The sequence below is a fragment of the Rhyacophila brunnea genome, unplaced genomic scaffold, assembly GCF_057557595.1.
Source record: "Rhyacophila brunnea isolate RB1 unplaced genomic scaffold, BYU_Rbru_1.0 scaffold_4, whole genome shotgun sequence".
NCBI classification, from domain to species: domain Eukaryota; kingdom Metazoa; phylum Arthropoda; class Insecta; order Trichoptera; family Rhyacophilidae; genus Rhyacophila; species Rhyacophila brunnea.
In genome coordinates, this window is record NW_028233068.1 from 20091040 (window position 1) to 20107940 (window position 16901).

At 33.9% G+C, this 16901-nt stretch overlaps 1 protein-coding gene across 2 annotated transcripts in view; it reads left to right on the plus strand.

Annotated features, from left to right (window-relative positions):
- gek (serine/threonine-protein kinase gek) overlaps positions 1-16301 on the plus strand; it is a 106228-nt gene extending 89927 nt beyond the window's left edge. For both annotated transcript variants that reach the window (XM_085953666.1, XM_085953667.1), the window contains exons 39-43: positions 5392-5557; positions 5646-5730; positions 9372-9465; positions 13587-13689; positions 15252-16301. In XM_085953666.1, the coding sequence (XP_085809792.1) occupies positions 5392-5557; positions 5646-5730; positions 9372-9465; positions 13587-13689; positions 15252-15362 (559 nt within the window). In that variant the 3' untranslated portion in view covers positions 15363-16301. The remainder of the gene's footprint in view (positions 1-5391; positions 5558-5645; positions 5731-9371; positions 9466-13586; positions 13690-15251) is intronic.
- The last annotated feature ends 600 nt before the right edge of the window (positions 16302-16901 follow it).

Below are 16901 nucleotides of genomic sequence, written 5' to 3' on the forward strand. Positions count from 1 at the left end.
TCACACGGCTTGTCAAGGGAATCGTATTCACTTCATACATACTTTGTATATTGTATTTTTGAAACCTTCGATCATACTTATACACATCCACAGTTTGAAAGGTTTTTCTCCTAACTCACCGACCTTGTTATTGGAATTAGATGTACCTACCTACGTACACTTGAAAATTATGAATTTATTAGTCGATGCTCCCAAAAAGAAAATCCCTACCTCGGACCACTTGGTACTTTTAATTTAGTAAATAATGATATGTAGGTATCTTCAAGAAACAAATAATTCACTGTGGATTTCTCTCGACGTGTGTATGTATTTGTTTTTTAGTCATTTGCTATTTAGGGGAGGGGAGGGAGAATATTACAGACACCGTTATCCGGGTTGCATATTCATTTATTTAAATATTGTGAGTTTGGATTTAAATACTAAAAAATGCGTCAAATTTCCTTTAATTTTGTGCGAAATCGTTTACAGAAAATGGCCATACCGGACATCTTGGCGGTTACTGTGACAATAAATCTCGGAGAGTAGCATAGATAAACTCCCCGTACCGTATAATCAAAGACTTCGAGCAAATTCGTGATGTGTATTTATCTCACATACCTATGTGAGTGATACATATACGGGTAGTCGCCACGCCGGGCCCCCCTGAGTCCGGGCCCCTAGACTAGAGCCCTGTCAACCTCCCCCCTTATGAGGGCCATGCTCACTATGAATAATATTATGCATTTTTATAATCATTACTTTTGTATAAACAACGGTATATAAATTAGCAGCTAATTTAGGCTCTGCTGAGACTCTCGTACCTTTAAAAAAAAAGTTTCGCGCTCACAAAACATCAAATCTATAATATATTCGGAATACAACCTGTTTTTAAATATATGAAGTACTTAATTATACATGTAAATATGAATAACATAATTTTTATGTTTTTTAATTGGACATTAAGTCGCCAAAAAGTAATAGACAATAAAATTTTGTCACCGTCTTATTATAACATACGGAAGCGTCACTTGGAAATTTTCCTGAATAAAATAACTTTGCAATTCAACTCCTAATAAGAGTAGCTACCTTCTGTTTAAATGATTATTATTATTACGATTTTTATATTATGTCGACAAAGTATACAGTTGGCAGTATATCTTTACTGTTTTATGGATACTATTTAAATTGCATCGTTACAGGAATACTATTTTAATAAAATTATTGGGTCGGGAAATTCTAAAATAATCCTTTTTATTCTTACAGTGTAGGTATGTAAGTACTTACACACTCTGTAAATAAACTCGACTAATTGCAGACGACACATTGTGCATCTACCTATAAATGTTTTTGGTCTGGATCTAAGGTTTAGGTACTTAATAATAATGTCAGTGTAAATATTTTTTTGTTCGTTTATTATAAAAGTTATTACGTAAGGCAGTTGTGCTTGTGACCCCCTTGGAATATAAAGATTCTTCACGGTGTTTTGAAATGCATGTTCTGAACCTCACAATTGAAAATAATCTTCAAAATCATTTTTACCAAAGAACAGATCTGTACCTCAGAGGCAGGCGGATGCAAGTTCCAAATACCCAATTGTTCAGGAGAGCCAAAAAACAATTTTTATTTTAAACGAATATTCATAACTTCTAAAAAATATACATATGATGATCATTATTTTTTTTATTCTAATTCAATTAAAGTACTTCTGGAATACAAATATAATACAATTTTATATCTAAAAAAAATTAAATAAAAAACGTAGTGTGGATTTGCATCCTTCTGCCTCTAAAGATATTTTGTTAAATGTGGTTTGTATCTTATTTACCTAGCCAAAATAAAAAAAATTATAAGTTTAAAAAAATTATAGGTATAAATATAACAAAGCAAAACACTCTTTTTTTTAAATTTTATTATGTATTCATCATCATCACCAGCCTGAATCTATTCACTGCTGGATGAAGGCCTCGCTAATCTCCAAGTTGATTCCATTTCTCTCGTCCCTGTGCGTTGCGTTGCCAAGTTTTTCCGCAGAACTTTATCATTTCATCGATCCAGCGGCCTCTATATCTACCATGCGGATGTTTTGTACCTCTTTGATACCACTGGATGAATAAATTTGTCCAACGATTGTTCTTTCTTCGACCTATGTGTCCAGCCCATTTCCATTTGAGGTTTTTAGCAAACTCTATCACATCATTAATCCTTGTCTGTTCCCTTATCTACTCATTCTTCTTTTTGTCCGTTTGCGTTATGCCCAGCATGCACCTTCCCATTCCACGTTGTGCTACTCTAAGTTTCTGGATCTCTCTTTTACTTAGGGTCCATGTTTTACGTGTGATTACGGGAAGTACACACTGGTTGAACACTTTGCACTTTAGGCACAGTGGGAGGTCATTTTTGAAGAAATTATTCAGGCGGCCAAAAGCACTCCAGCCTAGCTTTACTCTGCGAACAATTTCATCAAATATACATCCATCTATAGACACACTGACTTTCTTCTTTGACACATTTATTTTCAAGCCTACTTTGTTGCTTACTCCAGCGAGTTCCTGCATTCTGCTTTGGAGGTCTTCTGAGTCTTGCAAACTACTATTTATTGTCATCGGGAAAGCGCAGATGACTCACGTATTCTCCATATATGGGGGCCCGCGTCATTCCAGTCAAGTTCTCTAAATAAGTCTTCAAGTGTAGCTGTAAATAGTTTAGGTGACATTGTATCACCTTGTCGGACTCCTTTGCTGATAGGAAATGCGCGATGGTTTATGGAGATGTTGTTGCGCTACTGTATATATTATTGAAAATATTTATATAGCGCCCGGGGATTTCTTGATTTCTGAGTGCATCGAGTATTGAAAATTTCTTTATGGAATCGAACCCTTTCTCATAGTCTATAAATATAAAACCCATGGATAGCGGCAGCTTGTATTCCTGTTACCGCTCTGATTTCTCTGATGACTTGGATATGGTCCATAGTGCTGTATCCTCCTCTAAAGCTCATTCTCCTGGCTGGTTCTCGTCTAGTACATATTGCAGACGGTTTGAGAGAATTTTATCTTGATGGATTATTGGATTTGCATCCTTCTGCCTCTAAGGTAGGTATGGCACTTGCATCTTTATTCTATGCATATCTTGGACTAGGACTTCCATCTCTCTGTCTCTAATAAATAAAGCCTTTAGCATGACGATTCTTAAAAAAAATCATTTTCAATCAAAAGATGACTAAAAAATTTTACGTATGTACTTAAAAAAGAAAACATGTTAATAAATATACTATTATTATTACGAATATAATAATAAACATAACATAAAAAGGACGCATCTTAAACTTTTATGACAAATTATATTTCGTTCGGCTTGCGTCATTTGCACCCGCGACCTGCAATCCGCGCATCGCCTAGTCACGATCGTTTTAGACCATGCCTCAGCTGAGGTATAACCTTAACGGCGGTCAGACCAGAAAATATTAGAATTACAAAGCACCCTGAAATTTCCTCAAATATTACCTACATTGAACTAGCGTTTCGTTTATTTACGAATTTACGTGATAACTTTTCATGCATATTATGGCTGCAGAGAACAGACGAAACTGTAGTCAAATTTCAGTGATGATCATTTTGACTGAAATATTGTAATGCAACTACTACTCCTGAAATGGTTTGGGTGTTTCAACAAGCATTTTTCTATTATTATTATGTAAATAAAAAAAAAACATTTGATACAAAAACGGTTATATCCATTTTTGTAAAATTTTGGCAGGTCAATGGTCTTATTTCTTTCTTAAACTATTCTAAAATGTTATTTTTTATCAGTATACAATATGTTAGAATACATTGTTCAAATATGCGGTGCGTGATCGTACGCAATATCGTATAAAGTAAAATCACACCATTATTACGGGTTTTTGTTATAAATGTTTTTTAGTTATTTAAGATTGAGTTTGAGAATTTAAATTTTATTTGAAATACGCAATTACCATACTTATAATATTTTTTTCAAAATACAATATGTCTGCCAGAAAGAAATATAAAATTTACATTCGCGATCATTTCGCGAAGTTTATTTCGTTGTGTAAATTGGCAAGTTCAAGTTTAGTACAAGTAGGTACTAACATCGCCATTGTCGACTATTATAATTATAATTTGCTAAAGGCAAACGAAAAATCACGACATACAAATAATTATTATACCATGTTATTAAAAATAAACAACAAAATACAAATAGATGGCTTGTTGTGTATTTAACCGAACAAAATTTGTAGTCACGAATTTTATGCCTACATAAAAATGATGCTATTGTAAGATCTTTCAATATTGTTTTCCCACGATTGTTTCGAAATTATTGTTTAAAAAAAATACATTTCAGACAGAGGGCACAAGTCGTCCACCATTTCGAGTTGGTGTACATATTGTTTTTAGTTGTAATTATTCTGTATTTTACTTTTTTATTCTGATGTACGGTTCTGGGTTTTTACTGTAGATATCGCAAAGCGTTTTGCGTACTCGTTTTATATACAGTGCTTCCCAATATTTTTGCGTCAAGGCACTCGGCACACTATTCAAGTTATAAAATTTCCGAAACACTAAAGAATACGCATCGATCATTTTTTTCAAACTCTTAAATTGGCGTATTTTGCTTAGGTATTTAACCCGAAAAACTTAAACAGGTGCAATTCTTTGTAATAAAGGTTTTTCGTAATAGCATAATCTAATATTTAGGGGTCGTCTGTATATGACATCATACGGTTTTTGGTAGCCATAGTCACAAAATCTCTTATCCCCCTGTCTAATTAATTATGTCACATTTTGAACTTGTATTCATTAATAATCAAAATCGTCAATTTATTTGAGTTCGTAGGTACTTATTTTATTCTCAGAAAATTTGTTGGTTTTGTGATGTGTCTTTTTTACAACAAATCCCCTTTACCGCAAATCAAATTTCTTTTCACCCTTGTCTTGTGATATAAATAACCCCATATTGTGTTATATAAAAAAAAACACATCAAAATTGAATGTGCTAACAGGATATTCCATAATAATTAATAGATTGATACTAATGCTTATTATCAGTTCAGTTTAGTCATAAAAAACTTACCTAATAAAAAATCATTTAAACAATATTGTGTGGTGCACCAGTAAGATTTCTATGACCTTTTCTGGAAAATGTACCCATTTTCTGTCAAATATTGTATGGAATGATGTAGGTATTACTATAAAATAAATATATCAATGTTGTAACCTTATACTTACTTGATTTCGCATATATTTCTGTTGGAGGGACCTCAACATTTACAATTTTAAAACGGTTGGTTAAAAAGTGAAATCGTCATTATCGAATTATTGATGGCTTTATTTGATAACATGGCAATAAAATGGAGTGAAATAGGTATGCATATATTTGTTTGTTTTTCCCCAGGTCTGAGCGAAGATCTAAGCTAATCTCAGGGCCTTCTAACTTCAACCACATCTCGCACATGGGGCCCGGAGACAAAATTCAGATGCAGCGTCTTCTGGAGTTGCCGGCCGCCATCGAAGTGGTCAACCGCACCCGCCAACAGCCTCAAAGGCCTGGCAGTCATCAGGTGACATTGCTCATACCATTTTTTACCAACACTAATTTATGGCAATTTAACAGCTGGCTATTTTATACAATTTTTTGTGTGTTTTCAGATGTATGCCAACAGAGATAAGAGAACTTCCCCTCTGACAGTTTCACATATATCTCACCCCAACCAACACCTTCCTGCATATAATGGTCAGTTTAATATATATATTTAATACATAGTCTTTGAATTATTATTGTCATTTTAATCACATAAACATATCAACATCTTCCTTTTCTTTTGTTTCAATTAGGGGTTACTCACTTCTGCTTATGAATAACTTATGATCTTGGGTTGCATATTATGTAATATATTAACTTGGGTTGCATATTATGTAATATATTATATATATATAACTTAAATGTCAAATCCATTATTCCATACATTTTGCAGACCATTGATATTGAATTCGATGATCTAAGACAAATTGATACTGCAAAGATTATACATATAGTAGACCTTGAAATATTCTATATGACTGTGTTGTGTATGATTATTAGGAAAAGGTACGATTTGAAAAAAAATATTTATTCCGAAGTTATATAGATTTTTTTATTATTTTTTCGATTATCTGGACTTATTGTTATACAAACTATCGTGATCCCCAAAGAGTTCAGATAATCTAGGTTCTATTGTAGTACACATTAGTGCAGGAGAGATGACACAAGAGTGTGCAAAATAAATCACTCTTAAACATAGGTACTCTACAAACATAAAAATCTCATTTATCAGAGATCCATACAAAAAAATGTTTGTCTCACTTACATTATAATTGTAAATTACCAATGATTAATGTCGAACACTTCAATAATTTAAATATTGTTTGTATCCATAATGAAATCAAGTATCATTACACAATAACACCTCTCTGTATATTATGATATGTATGTATGACATGGCCCCACGATGGCCGAGCGACTAACGCGTCACCTTATTCAATTCAATTCAATTTATTTATTTTTACATATTGTGGACATTACAAATTATAAGTTTAAGACGTTCACAACATGACATAAAAAAAGAGATAGATAGTATGTTATTAAACAGTAGAAATATGTACATACAAAAATATTAATTATATAGGTACATGGAAATACACCGGATGAGTTAAGCAAACCCTATTTTAAAAATTTATAAAATAACGTCCACCTATACTCATCCTCACGTAGGTGGAATATATCAACACCCGAAGCAATTTCGTTGAACATAGTTATCGCCCTCCCAATTGGCATTACCAGTGGCAGGTTGGTTCTGCACCTTGGGAGAATAAACAACTGATGTTCTCTATTTCTAAGATAGTTATCAGGGACACACAGATCAACACTGCCCAGAATGGCAGAGTTCTCATTTATACCTCGTATAAGTCGAAAAAAATACATAGCTAAATAAAGATTTCTTCTAAATTGCAAACTGCAATATGTAAGCATGCCTAAGAGAAAGTCAGTTGGATAAAGCCACGGATAGTATCTGTACAACCTCAAATAAAGGAGTCTCAAGAATTTCTTCTGAACCCTCTCCACCATAAGGCCATACTTCAACTGATGCGGTGCCCAAACAATAGACCCACCCACAAGTCTACTTCGAACTAAAGAATTAAATAAAAGTTTTAATACCGTAATATCCGAAAAGACCCGGGAAGTACGCATGACGAAGCCCAACATTTTAAGCGCCTTGTTACAAATGGTAACTATATGGCTAATAAATGTCAGTTTACTCTCAAACGTAATGCCAAGATCCCTTACAGATGATATTCGTGACAAAACTCTGCCATGCATCGAGTATTGGAAAAACAACACTTTTGAGGCTCTGGTAAACGACAAAAGATTGCATTTATCAATATTGAATTCTAGTTTGTTACGCCTGCCCCAATCTAATATATTATCTATATCAAGTTGGAGCTGACGACAATCGTCCAAGGTGACAACTTCCAAAAAGAGTTTCAAGAGTCATCAGCGAACAACAAAAACATAGCATTTTTTATTACCAATGCTATGTCATTTATAAAAATCGTGAACAGCAACGGCCCTAAGTTTGAGCCCTGAGGGACACCAGAAAATAACTCCCGAATAGCTTCAAAAATCGATCAGACAATCCAAAAAGTTGGAGTTTTTCCATCAGGACATCATGATCGAATTTGTGAAATGCTTTCGAGAAGTCATTGTAATAACAGTCAACCTGGTGGCCTCTATCCAGGGCCGATGACACATAATTAGTAAATACCATCAGGTTAGTTTCCGTTGATCGGCCTGCTCTAAATCCATGCTGTTCATTTATTATAAATGACTCAATTTTTGGAGAAATCATGTTGTGCATGATCATCTCAAGAACTTTTGCTGGTGCAGAGAGAACAGGCCTGTAATTTTCCACTGATGACTCTGTACCACTCTTATGGATTGGAGTAACCTTCGACATCTTCCACGTTTCCGGAAAGATACCTGTCTCCATTGTAATGTAAATATATGCAAGTGGGCCTTTGATAAAATCAACACACCCCTTCAAAAAAAATGTAGGGACGTTATCAGGTCCCAAAGAGTGAGTATTTTTTAGTTTTTTAATAAATTTTAACGCATCACTCTCATCAACTGGAAAAATATCAATGGACTGGGCACCGCATGATGGCTGTCTCGACGCAGAGGCAACATCCAAATAAGGAATACTACTTGCGTAGACAGACCCGAAGTGACCAGCAAATGCTTCTGCCACTCCATATCCGGTCACCTCTTCGCCTTTCCAACTCATCGAATCGGCATACGCGCCATCCCTTCTTAATGATTTAATATAATCCCAAAACGATTTGGGATTTTCACGAATGCAATCTTCTACCGATTCCATATATGTTCGATAGGCCATTCGAACAGCTTGCCTCACTCTCAAGCGATAAAGGCTAAACATTTCATAGTCGCGTTGACCATGCTCAGCCTTCCAAGCTTTGTGATAGCAATGCTTGATCTGAATGTCCCCAATAATCTCTCGAGAAAACCACCTCGGGTATCGCCTTCCACCATGACATGGCAACCTTCTTGAAAAACATTCATCAAACACATTATATACAGTATTATAAAAGAATTGTACCGCCTCATTTACATCACAAATCCCGAGCAACTCACTCCAATCTACTTCACTCATTAATGAGTAAAGTAGTTTGAAGTTTCCACCTTCAAACTTCCATCCCCTGCACCGGTCGGTTTCATGTGAGGGTATTTCAGTTCGCAGCGGGCGAATCGACCGAAACCTGAGCACAAAAACCAAAGTAGGATGATAGTCATCCTCTCGTACAAGAGGGGACATGCATCGGGAAACTGACAAATTGATGTTGCTGAATACCCTATCCAGAAGCCCATTACTAGAGGCTCAGAAGGCTTAGCAGAGGCTCAGAAGCCCATTACTACTTATAATATCGTGGGTCCCGAGTTTAATCCTGGGTCTGGCAAACACACATATGGTTTTTCAATGTGTTTTTGGAGTATGGACCTAATAGGTTAAGCAAGTGCCTAACATCCAATTCTCGTAAAAACAATAATTTTTTGATACAAACCTCCACTCTGTGGAGGCCCATATGATCTTGTTAGGATCTAACATGGTCAAAAAAAAAATTATGATGGCCGCCTAATCAAGGGCAATCAGTGCAGATAGACAAATTCAAGAGGAGACCAACGACCGTCCCTTGGCATGGCCTCCTGTGTGCACCGCACACACTGCGTATATGAATACGGGCACCTCTGCATGGGTGTATGGTAATACCATTTTATACCGATGGAAATAATTATAAAGGATTTTGCATATATATTTCCAGGATCAAAGAGAGCTGCTCCAGTTAGACCCAAAGAGCAGCCTCCAGCTACCCCCGATTACATGCCTGTTGCGGGATCCCGGGATAACATGGACAGGTAATTACTTCACAAATATCACAACATATTGTTCATAACAGCAATAACGATTAATAACTAACACTGTTATTAATTTGATAGTCTTTCCGATTAATGGTTGTGCTTTAAATGTGGCCAAGATCCACAATGGATTTTATTGCCGATGAAAAATGAATAATGCTCTATATTCTATTCTCATCAGTACGAGTACAGTATTGGAAAATACCTTTATAAATGTATTATACTGAACTCTAGTTTGGTAAGGAATCAAAAAGAGTTTAGACAGAGTCCAACTGTGTTGAAATATTCACCATGAGGCATTATCATAATACATAATATCGTCGCCGTAGATGTCAAGGGAGCCAAGCCACAAATTGAGTAAAGTACACAAAAGCATTTTAAAATCATTAAAGATGCAGTGGTCAATGGATTTAAGCCATAAAGCTCTTTTGACTACATATTTTGTACATTTCAATATTCAGTGGTCAAGAGATATAACACACATAACTTCTAAGATACTAGTTATTTATGATAAGTTATTTGTATAAAATAATAAAAAGATAACACCACAAAGTATATTCTATGTTGAAAGTTTCACCGTTATATCTTTAAAAACAAAAAAGTTCAATAAAAAAATGTTACTTTTCTTTGTCACACAAAATCTTTGAGTGCCTGTTTCTCAACAATATGATTTTGTGGACTGGCTCCCTTGACATCTACGGCGACGATATGCTTCATCTGGATTTGAGTATCTATGATTTTTTCAAAAACCCCAAGCAACAAAACAATGATACAAATGCTTTCTATTATCTTCTGAGAAGAAGATAATAATACGAGGGTGGGTCAATAATTCCTTAGAAAAAAGCATTAAAACAGTTTTTATTTTTGTATTTTTTTTTATTTCTCAACATAATCTCCTTGGAGCTCAATACACTTGGTTAGACGTTTCTCAATTTTTTTTAAACCGTCAGAAAAATAAGTTTTCGGAAGGTCCTCAAAATAAGCATTTGTCCGATCGATGACTTCTTCATTTGAAAAAAAACCTTGTCCACTTAGCCATTTTTTTAAGTTTGGGAAAAGGAAAAAGTCACTGGGGGCTAAATCTGGCGAATACGGTGGGTGGTCGACCAATTCGAACTTCAATTCTTCAATTTTAGCCATTGATCGTAAACATGTGTGAACACGGGCATTGTTCTGATGAAAGAGGATTTTTTTCCTGTTTAAATGAGGCCATTTTTCTTCAATTTCGTTTTTTAGCTGGTCCAATAAAGATGCATAATAATCCCCTGTTATTGTTTTTCCTTTTTCCAAATAGTCAACGAAAATAATTTCACGTGCATCCCAAAATACAGTAGCCATAACCTTACCAGCTGATTTTACGGTTTTCGCCTTCTTTGGACATGGTTTGTCTTCGCAATCCACTGCTTTGACTGTTCTTTCGTCTCGGGAGTATAGTGGTGTATCCATGTTTCATCTACAGTCACAAAGCGACGAAAAAATTCATCCGGATTGCGTTGCATGAGCGACAACAGGGCTTTAGAGGCCACCACCCTATTGCGTTTATTGTCGACTGTGAGCAAACGCGGCACCCATCTTGCAGAAATATTTTTCATGCCCAATTTGTCATGTAAAATAGAAATGACGCTACCTTTTGAGATCCCTGTAACCTCAATTATCTCACTCAACTTTAATCTTCGGTCACTTAACACCATATCGTGGATTTTATTGATCATTTCTGGTGTAGTCACCTCTACAGGACGTCCTGAGCGTGGTTCATCCTTTGTTGATGTACGACCACGTTTAAATTCATTTAACCAGTTATAAATAGTTGCAAGTGAAGGAGCAGATATGCCGTGAACTAAATCCAACTCATTTTTTATTTCCTTTGCTGTTAACCCTTTTATATTAAAATGTTTAATAACAGCTCTAAACTCAATTTTCTCCATTTTCCATTTTTCCATTTTTAAATGTACGAAAAACACACAACAACCCGACCAATCTGATTGAAACTTCGCAGCATACTGAATCGGTAGTGCCGCTGCATGAAAACAAACCGCTGACAGTACTAGTCGCGCCACTTGTCGGCTTTTCTAAGGACTTATTGACCCACCCTCGTATATACCTACATAATGTGGTGTCCATATTCTGCATCTCTCTACCTTAGTATTGGTTTGTGACACAGACCACTTTTATCAAAAAAAACTTTTTTACGTAAAACGATCATTGAGTATTGTTATGTTACATATCCAGTGACAAAAGACCGAAAAGTATTGAAATAAACTAGTTTTAAGTATATTTTTGTTCCAAATCCATAAAAATAATACAAAAGATTGCATTGGTTTGTTCCATATCTGGATATAGAACAAACCAATAGTATTAATTCGCTACGCTATATTATAAGTTGTATTGGTTTGTTCCATATCCTTTTCGACCAATGGCATTGCGCATTTTATCTGGAAGAATGTGGGCAAAGAACAAAACAATACGTAATTTAGTGAGTTTTTTTAGTCATAGTTACATTTAGTTACGTCATGCATAACGTTTGACTGGCTTTAATTTGTTTGTGATTCGTCTTGTATTATTATAAATAGATATTTTAAAGTAAATAATGGATTTTTCTCCATCTCCCCGTAGAATTTCTGATAACATTTGATTTGGAAAATGTTTTTTTCTCTTCCGAAGGCAAACGTATAATTTTAAAGTCTTAACTACAGCTTATTGCAATATAAATAAAATTGTATACGATTGTATTTGGCACGAATTCCTGAATGGCAGATCTGGAAATATTTTGGAAATACTGCCGCAGATCATTCGTGACATTCCATCCATAAATCATATAGGTACTTAATAATTTTGTGGCCGGATAAAAATGTGTAGGTACCTCAAAATAAAAACTCTGTTTTGGACAAAATAAAAACTGCTCTCCTTGATATAGGTATTTTCAAATATTAACGTAATTGAACAAAAGTTTTCTGAACCTGGGCATGGAACATTACAAGAGGTAAATACTGTTCATAGCATAATTGAACGTTTCCTAAGAAATTGGGAGGTTTATTCTCCATTTTCATTGATTCGGTAGGTACTAAGGTATATTGAAAATTTCATCGAAAAAAAATGTTTTTTTTTTAAGTTTTACAGATGTTGAGGCTGATTTTTTCGACTACCTCCCAAACCATTGCAGCCTCTTATGCTTTTACCAATATTCAATTCAAAAAATTAAAGCATTTAAAATACGAAAAACAATCTCTTCTGTCAAATGTGAAATGGAAGATGGATTTCAACGATGACTTCATTGAAATAAATTTGATATGTCATAATATAATTATCCCTCCCAGTAGCTCTAGAAAAAAAAATGGGTTCCTCTTCCTATACAAAATAGTAATTGCAATATTTTACCTCAAATTCCTATTTAAAAAAAATATGTTCCAACAGGAAACTCGGAAATCGTTGACATTAATTAGTCACAAAATGATAAGGATTTCTTCAAAACATTATATGCATTGTATGCAATGAAAATTATATTAATTTTTTTTTCTGGAAACGTTTAATTGCCTTATTTCCCTTTATATTTCTTATTTTTTCGATGATATTGTATTATAATTTACATTATGTCCTTTTTCAATCACTTACCAAGATTAAGTATTTTAATATTCTTATTGCAACAATTTTTCTTATCGCAATTAATGATAAATATAATGACCTATAATGTGTATTTTATTATTGACGAAAACACAGTAACAATGAAATATTACGCGCGTTGTAACACAAAAATAGGAAAAAATATTATCTTGGTTTGTTCCATATCCACAAAAATGAAAAACATTTTGCATTTTGTGGATAAAATAAAGCATTACGGTGTATAAGTGCCATGTAAAATCACTATTTATAAGATATATAGCTGAATATAATAATATCCCAACAGAAAGTTTGTTTCTAAACCAAACGCAATCGTAGTAGTAAGCATGTGTACATGTAGTGCTCGTTTCCCGCTGATTATTGAAGTTATTTGAATTGGTCTGTGTCACAAACCAATAGTAGGTTAGCGATCTGTAAACGGGTGACGAGTTTATGGAGAGTAATTTATATATACATTTACTTACATTATGTCTAGGCGTATTTGATTAATGTTATTTGTTTTTCAGGTCTCTCGGAGGTGGCTCTCAGGGCAGCGGCTCACTTCTCTTGGATCGGTCTATCACTCCGCTCAGCCTTGGCAGCATGAGTTCGCTTCACGATGTTTTAAAGGTTCATAACAACTATACATTATAATTAGTCAGAATATTAAATCTAGGGTAGTTCTCCGTTTTTGTTCCTTTGCCACAGTTGGTCACAAACTTATATTACAACAATCTGGGTTATTGCTTTCAACCATCTTGATGAAATTGACCTCACAAGTAGTAGTTCTTTGTAATTATCTTTTCTATATAGTAAACATTATGGAAATATTATTGCCACAACCATAATACATACTGAGGCTATACTGACAGAAAGCATTAACTCATTAACACAAGTTCTGAGATAATCGCAAAAAGTAATTTTTTTTTCAAAGGGTTCTCCCACGTAGATTTTTTTATGATTTAAAAACATTTTTTCTACATTATAAAGACTAACCTTTATGGCAAACACAATATACGACATGTTACAAGTCCTGTATTTTGTATACGCAGAACGCATTAGGTCATTATCATGCTTTCTATCAGAATAAAAAATAACAATATGATTTAATAATGTTTCTATTTTCTCACCATTATATCCTATGCCTTTGTGCGTTTTACCAGGACGTGAGCGTAAAATTGTATACATTTTGGCATTTAAAACAGAAAAACAGCAAAAAATTAAATACTGCGTTCTGTCAGTATACCCTCGATACAGAGAAAAAAATGGGACGCATTCATCGATCATCTGAGGTTTTAGCGAATAGATAGGTATCTACACAATTCGGAACAGCCTCAGAAACATATACATACACCCCTTCTCTTGGCTGTGTTAACTTTTAGACTATTTTGAGAAATAATCTATGTCACGGGTCATGGCCGCCGCATAGTTCCCTGCGAACTGTCAAATATCGAGTTGCGAGTAATAACATATTTTTTTTAATACATACTGCAATGACATGACTAATAAAATTGTAGGTTATATTGATATGTTCAATTCTTGTTTGACATTTCAACACAAAATTTTGAGGTTTTGGTGGAAAAACCATATATACGCTAGGACGAACATTACCCGAATTTGACCAAGATCTGCAAATATGTGACATATTTCACACGACATGTCTACCAACTTAAATTTTCGCCGTATTACGAATTTACTAATTATTGTAAATAACCGCTGATAAACCGCCTTGTGTTTCGTGTTTATTTGGACCAATAAAAATAATGGAAACATGCTAAAGTCTTAACTGTTAAGAATAGCTATGCAAGTGTCTTGAATAAAAAAAAAAATACCGAAAGGAATATAACATATAATTTGTATTTACATATATATTTTCTTAAATTCTGTGACTCCTATCAACATTTTTATATAATATATAAAGTAAATTACCATGTTCGTTCCTAAATTAGCATATGGGTCTCCACAGGTGGAGGTTATATTAACAGACTTTTTATGAGGAATAGTTGTGTTAGCCATTCGCCCAACCCATTGGTCTCTGGATCAAATGCACAGTGAAAAAAACAGCATGCATTTTTTTCCCAGTTGCGGGTTTGAGCCTGCCCAAATATTCATCAAGAAAGACTGTATTCATTATTAATGCAAACTTTAAGCTCCAAACTTAATTGTATTAAAGGTGTTTTGTGCAATTTCAGGTAGTAGATCGATCAGCGGACTCAGGCGATAGTTCAGGTGGGCCATCGCCTCCCAGGCGCCGCAGTCTCAGCGCTGAAAGGGACCGCAATTCACCCGGTTACGATTCCTAAACGTTTCCCGTTATCAACACAACGTTACCTACCCATCCACCCCATTGTAAACGAAACACCCATGTGACAATATTTACATGGACAATTTGTTTGGACACTGTTACTCTTTTATACTCATGTTTTATATTGTCACTTTGCACTATACTTGTAGAAAAGCAAAAACTTTAATTCCAATATAAATCAAATGTAGCATGTGCAAGAAAATAATATTTAACCACATCGATTCAATTCGGTTACATCGTTATGGAACAAAAACGATGTACATAGTAAGTACTTGCAATAAATTTTGTAGTTTATAATTTTTCAAAAATTCTTTAATACTACAAAATGGTACCTATTTTAATGTTTGTACTTTAAAAATAATGTGCAATGATCACTTTTATAATAAATTATTATTCAGTCATTCAATACTCATAGTCAGAGTTTCTTACAATAATAATATTTATGTATTAGGTAAAATATCCTTAAAAATAGGTCAATATCAAAATAAATTGAATTAGTCCACGTTAGTTGTATCAATTTTATTTTTTTTCTCCATAACCACTCTGGAGTAGAAAGTGTGGCCTCCGAAATTAAGCGGACGTATCTTGACAATATTTTTTAGATGTTTTCTCATTTGTCATTCGGTCAAGTACATCATACAGTGACCGTTATCATATAACTCTGAAATAAGCAGAAATCTGTTATTTATTTTGATGTTGGTTTATTGTTAATTTATCACTAGTAATTTTTCCACTGAGGTTAACAATAATATTTACAGAAGTTTTCTGTCTTACGAAATATTTGAATTTACCTTATAACCTGAGATGTGGTAAATCACACTGATCTTAGAAATCTCTCTATCATGCCTTTACTGGCGCAATACAATTAATTATATCATACATTATATTGAAGTAATTTATAATCGCACTGTACATTTTTATATCGCAATTTTATATTAAATAATATATAAAAAAAAATATTAGGATGGTGTATCATTGGATTATTCAGTCGATAATTGCATAACAAATACCAATATACTAACCTATGCAAACAAATAATTTGTAGGTAAATGTTTACCTAAGTGTAATTATTAATTATTTTAGTAATTATTAATCAATTATATTTTATAATCTTGAGTGATATCCATTTTTTTAATGAAGTGGATTGCGTTACGTTTAGTTCTAGTCTTTTATAATACAATATCATTCATGATTTTACACCTGTGTCTTAACATATCTTGTCATGTATGGCCTGACAATTTGCTGTAATATGATTTTTTCTAATTACACGTTTTATCACCACAATATACAATGTAGGTTACCGGTAACAAAAATTCAATTAGTCAATATAGTGCAGTGGCTTAGTTGATAACATCTATAACAATTTAACAATGTCTGGTCATTATAGACCAGTTGGGCAGATACCCTAAACTATATCTGTATATTTATGTTACCATGATTTTCTGCATTTGAATATTGATATAGTTTATACTTTAAGCCACAGAACTGATTAAAGCACGGAAATGTGATAGCAAATCGGCAGGGAATATGGGTTTGA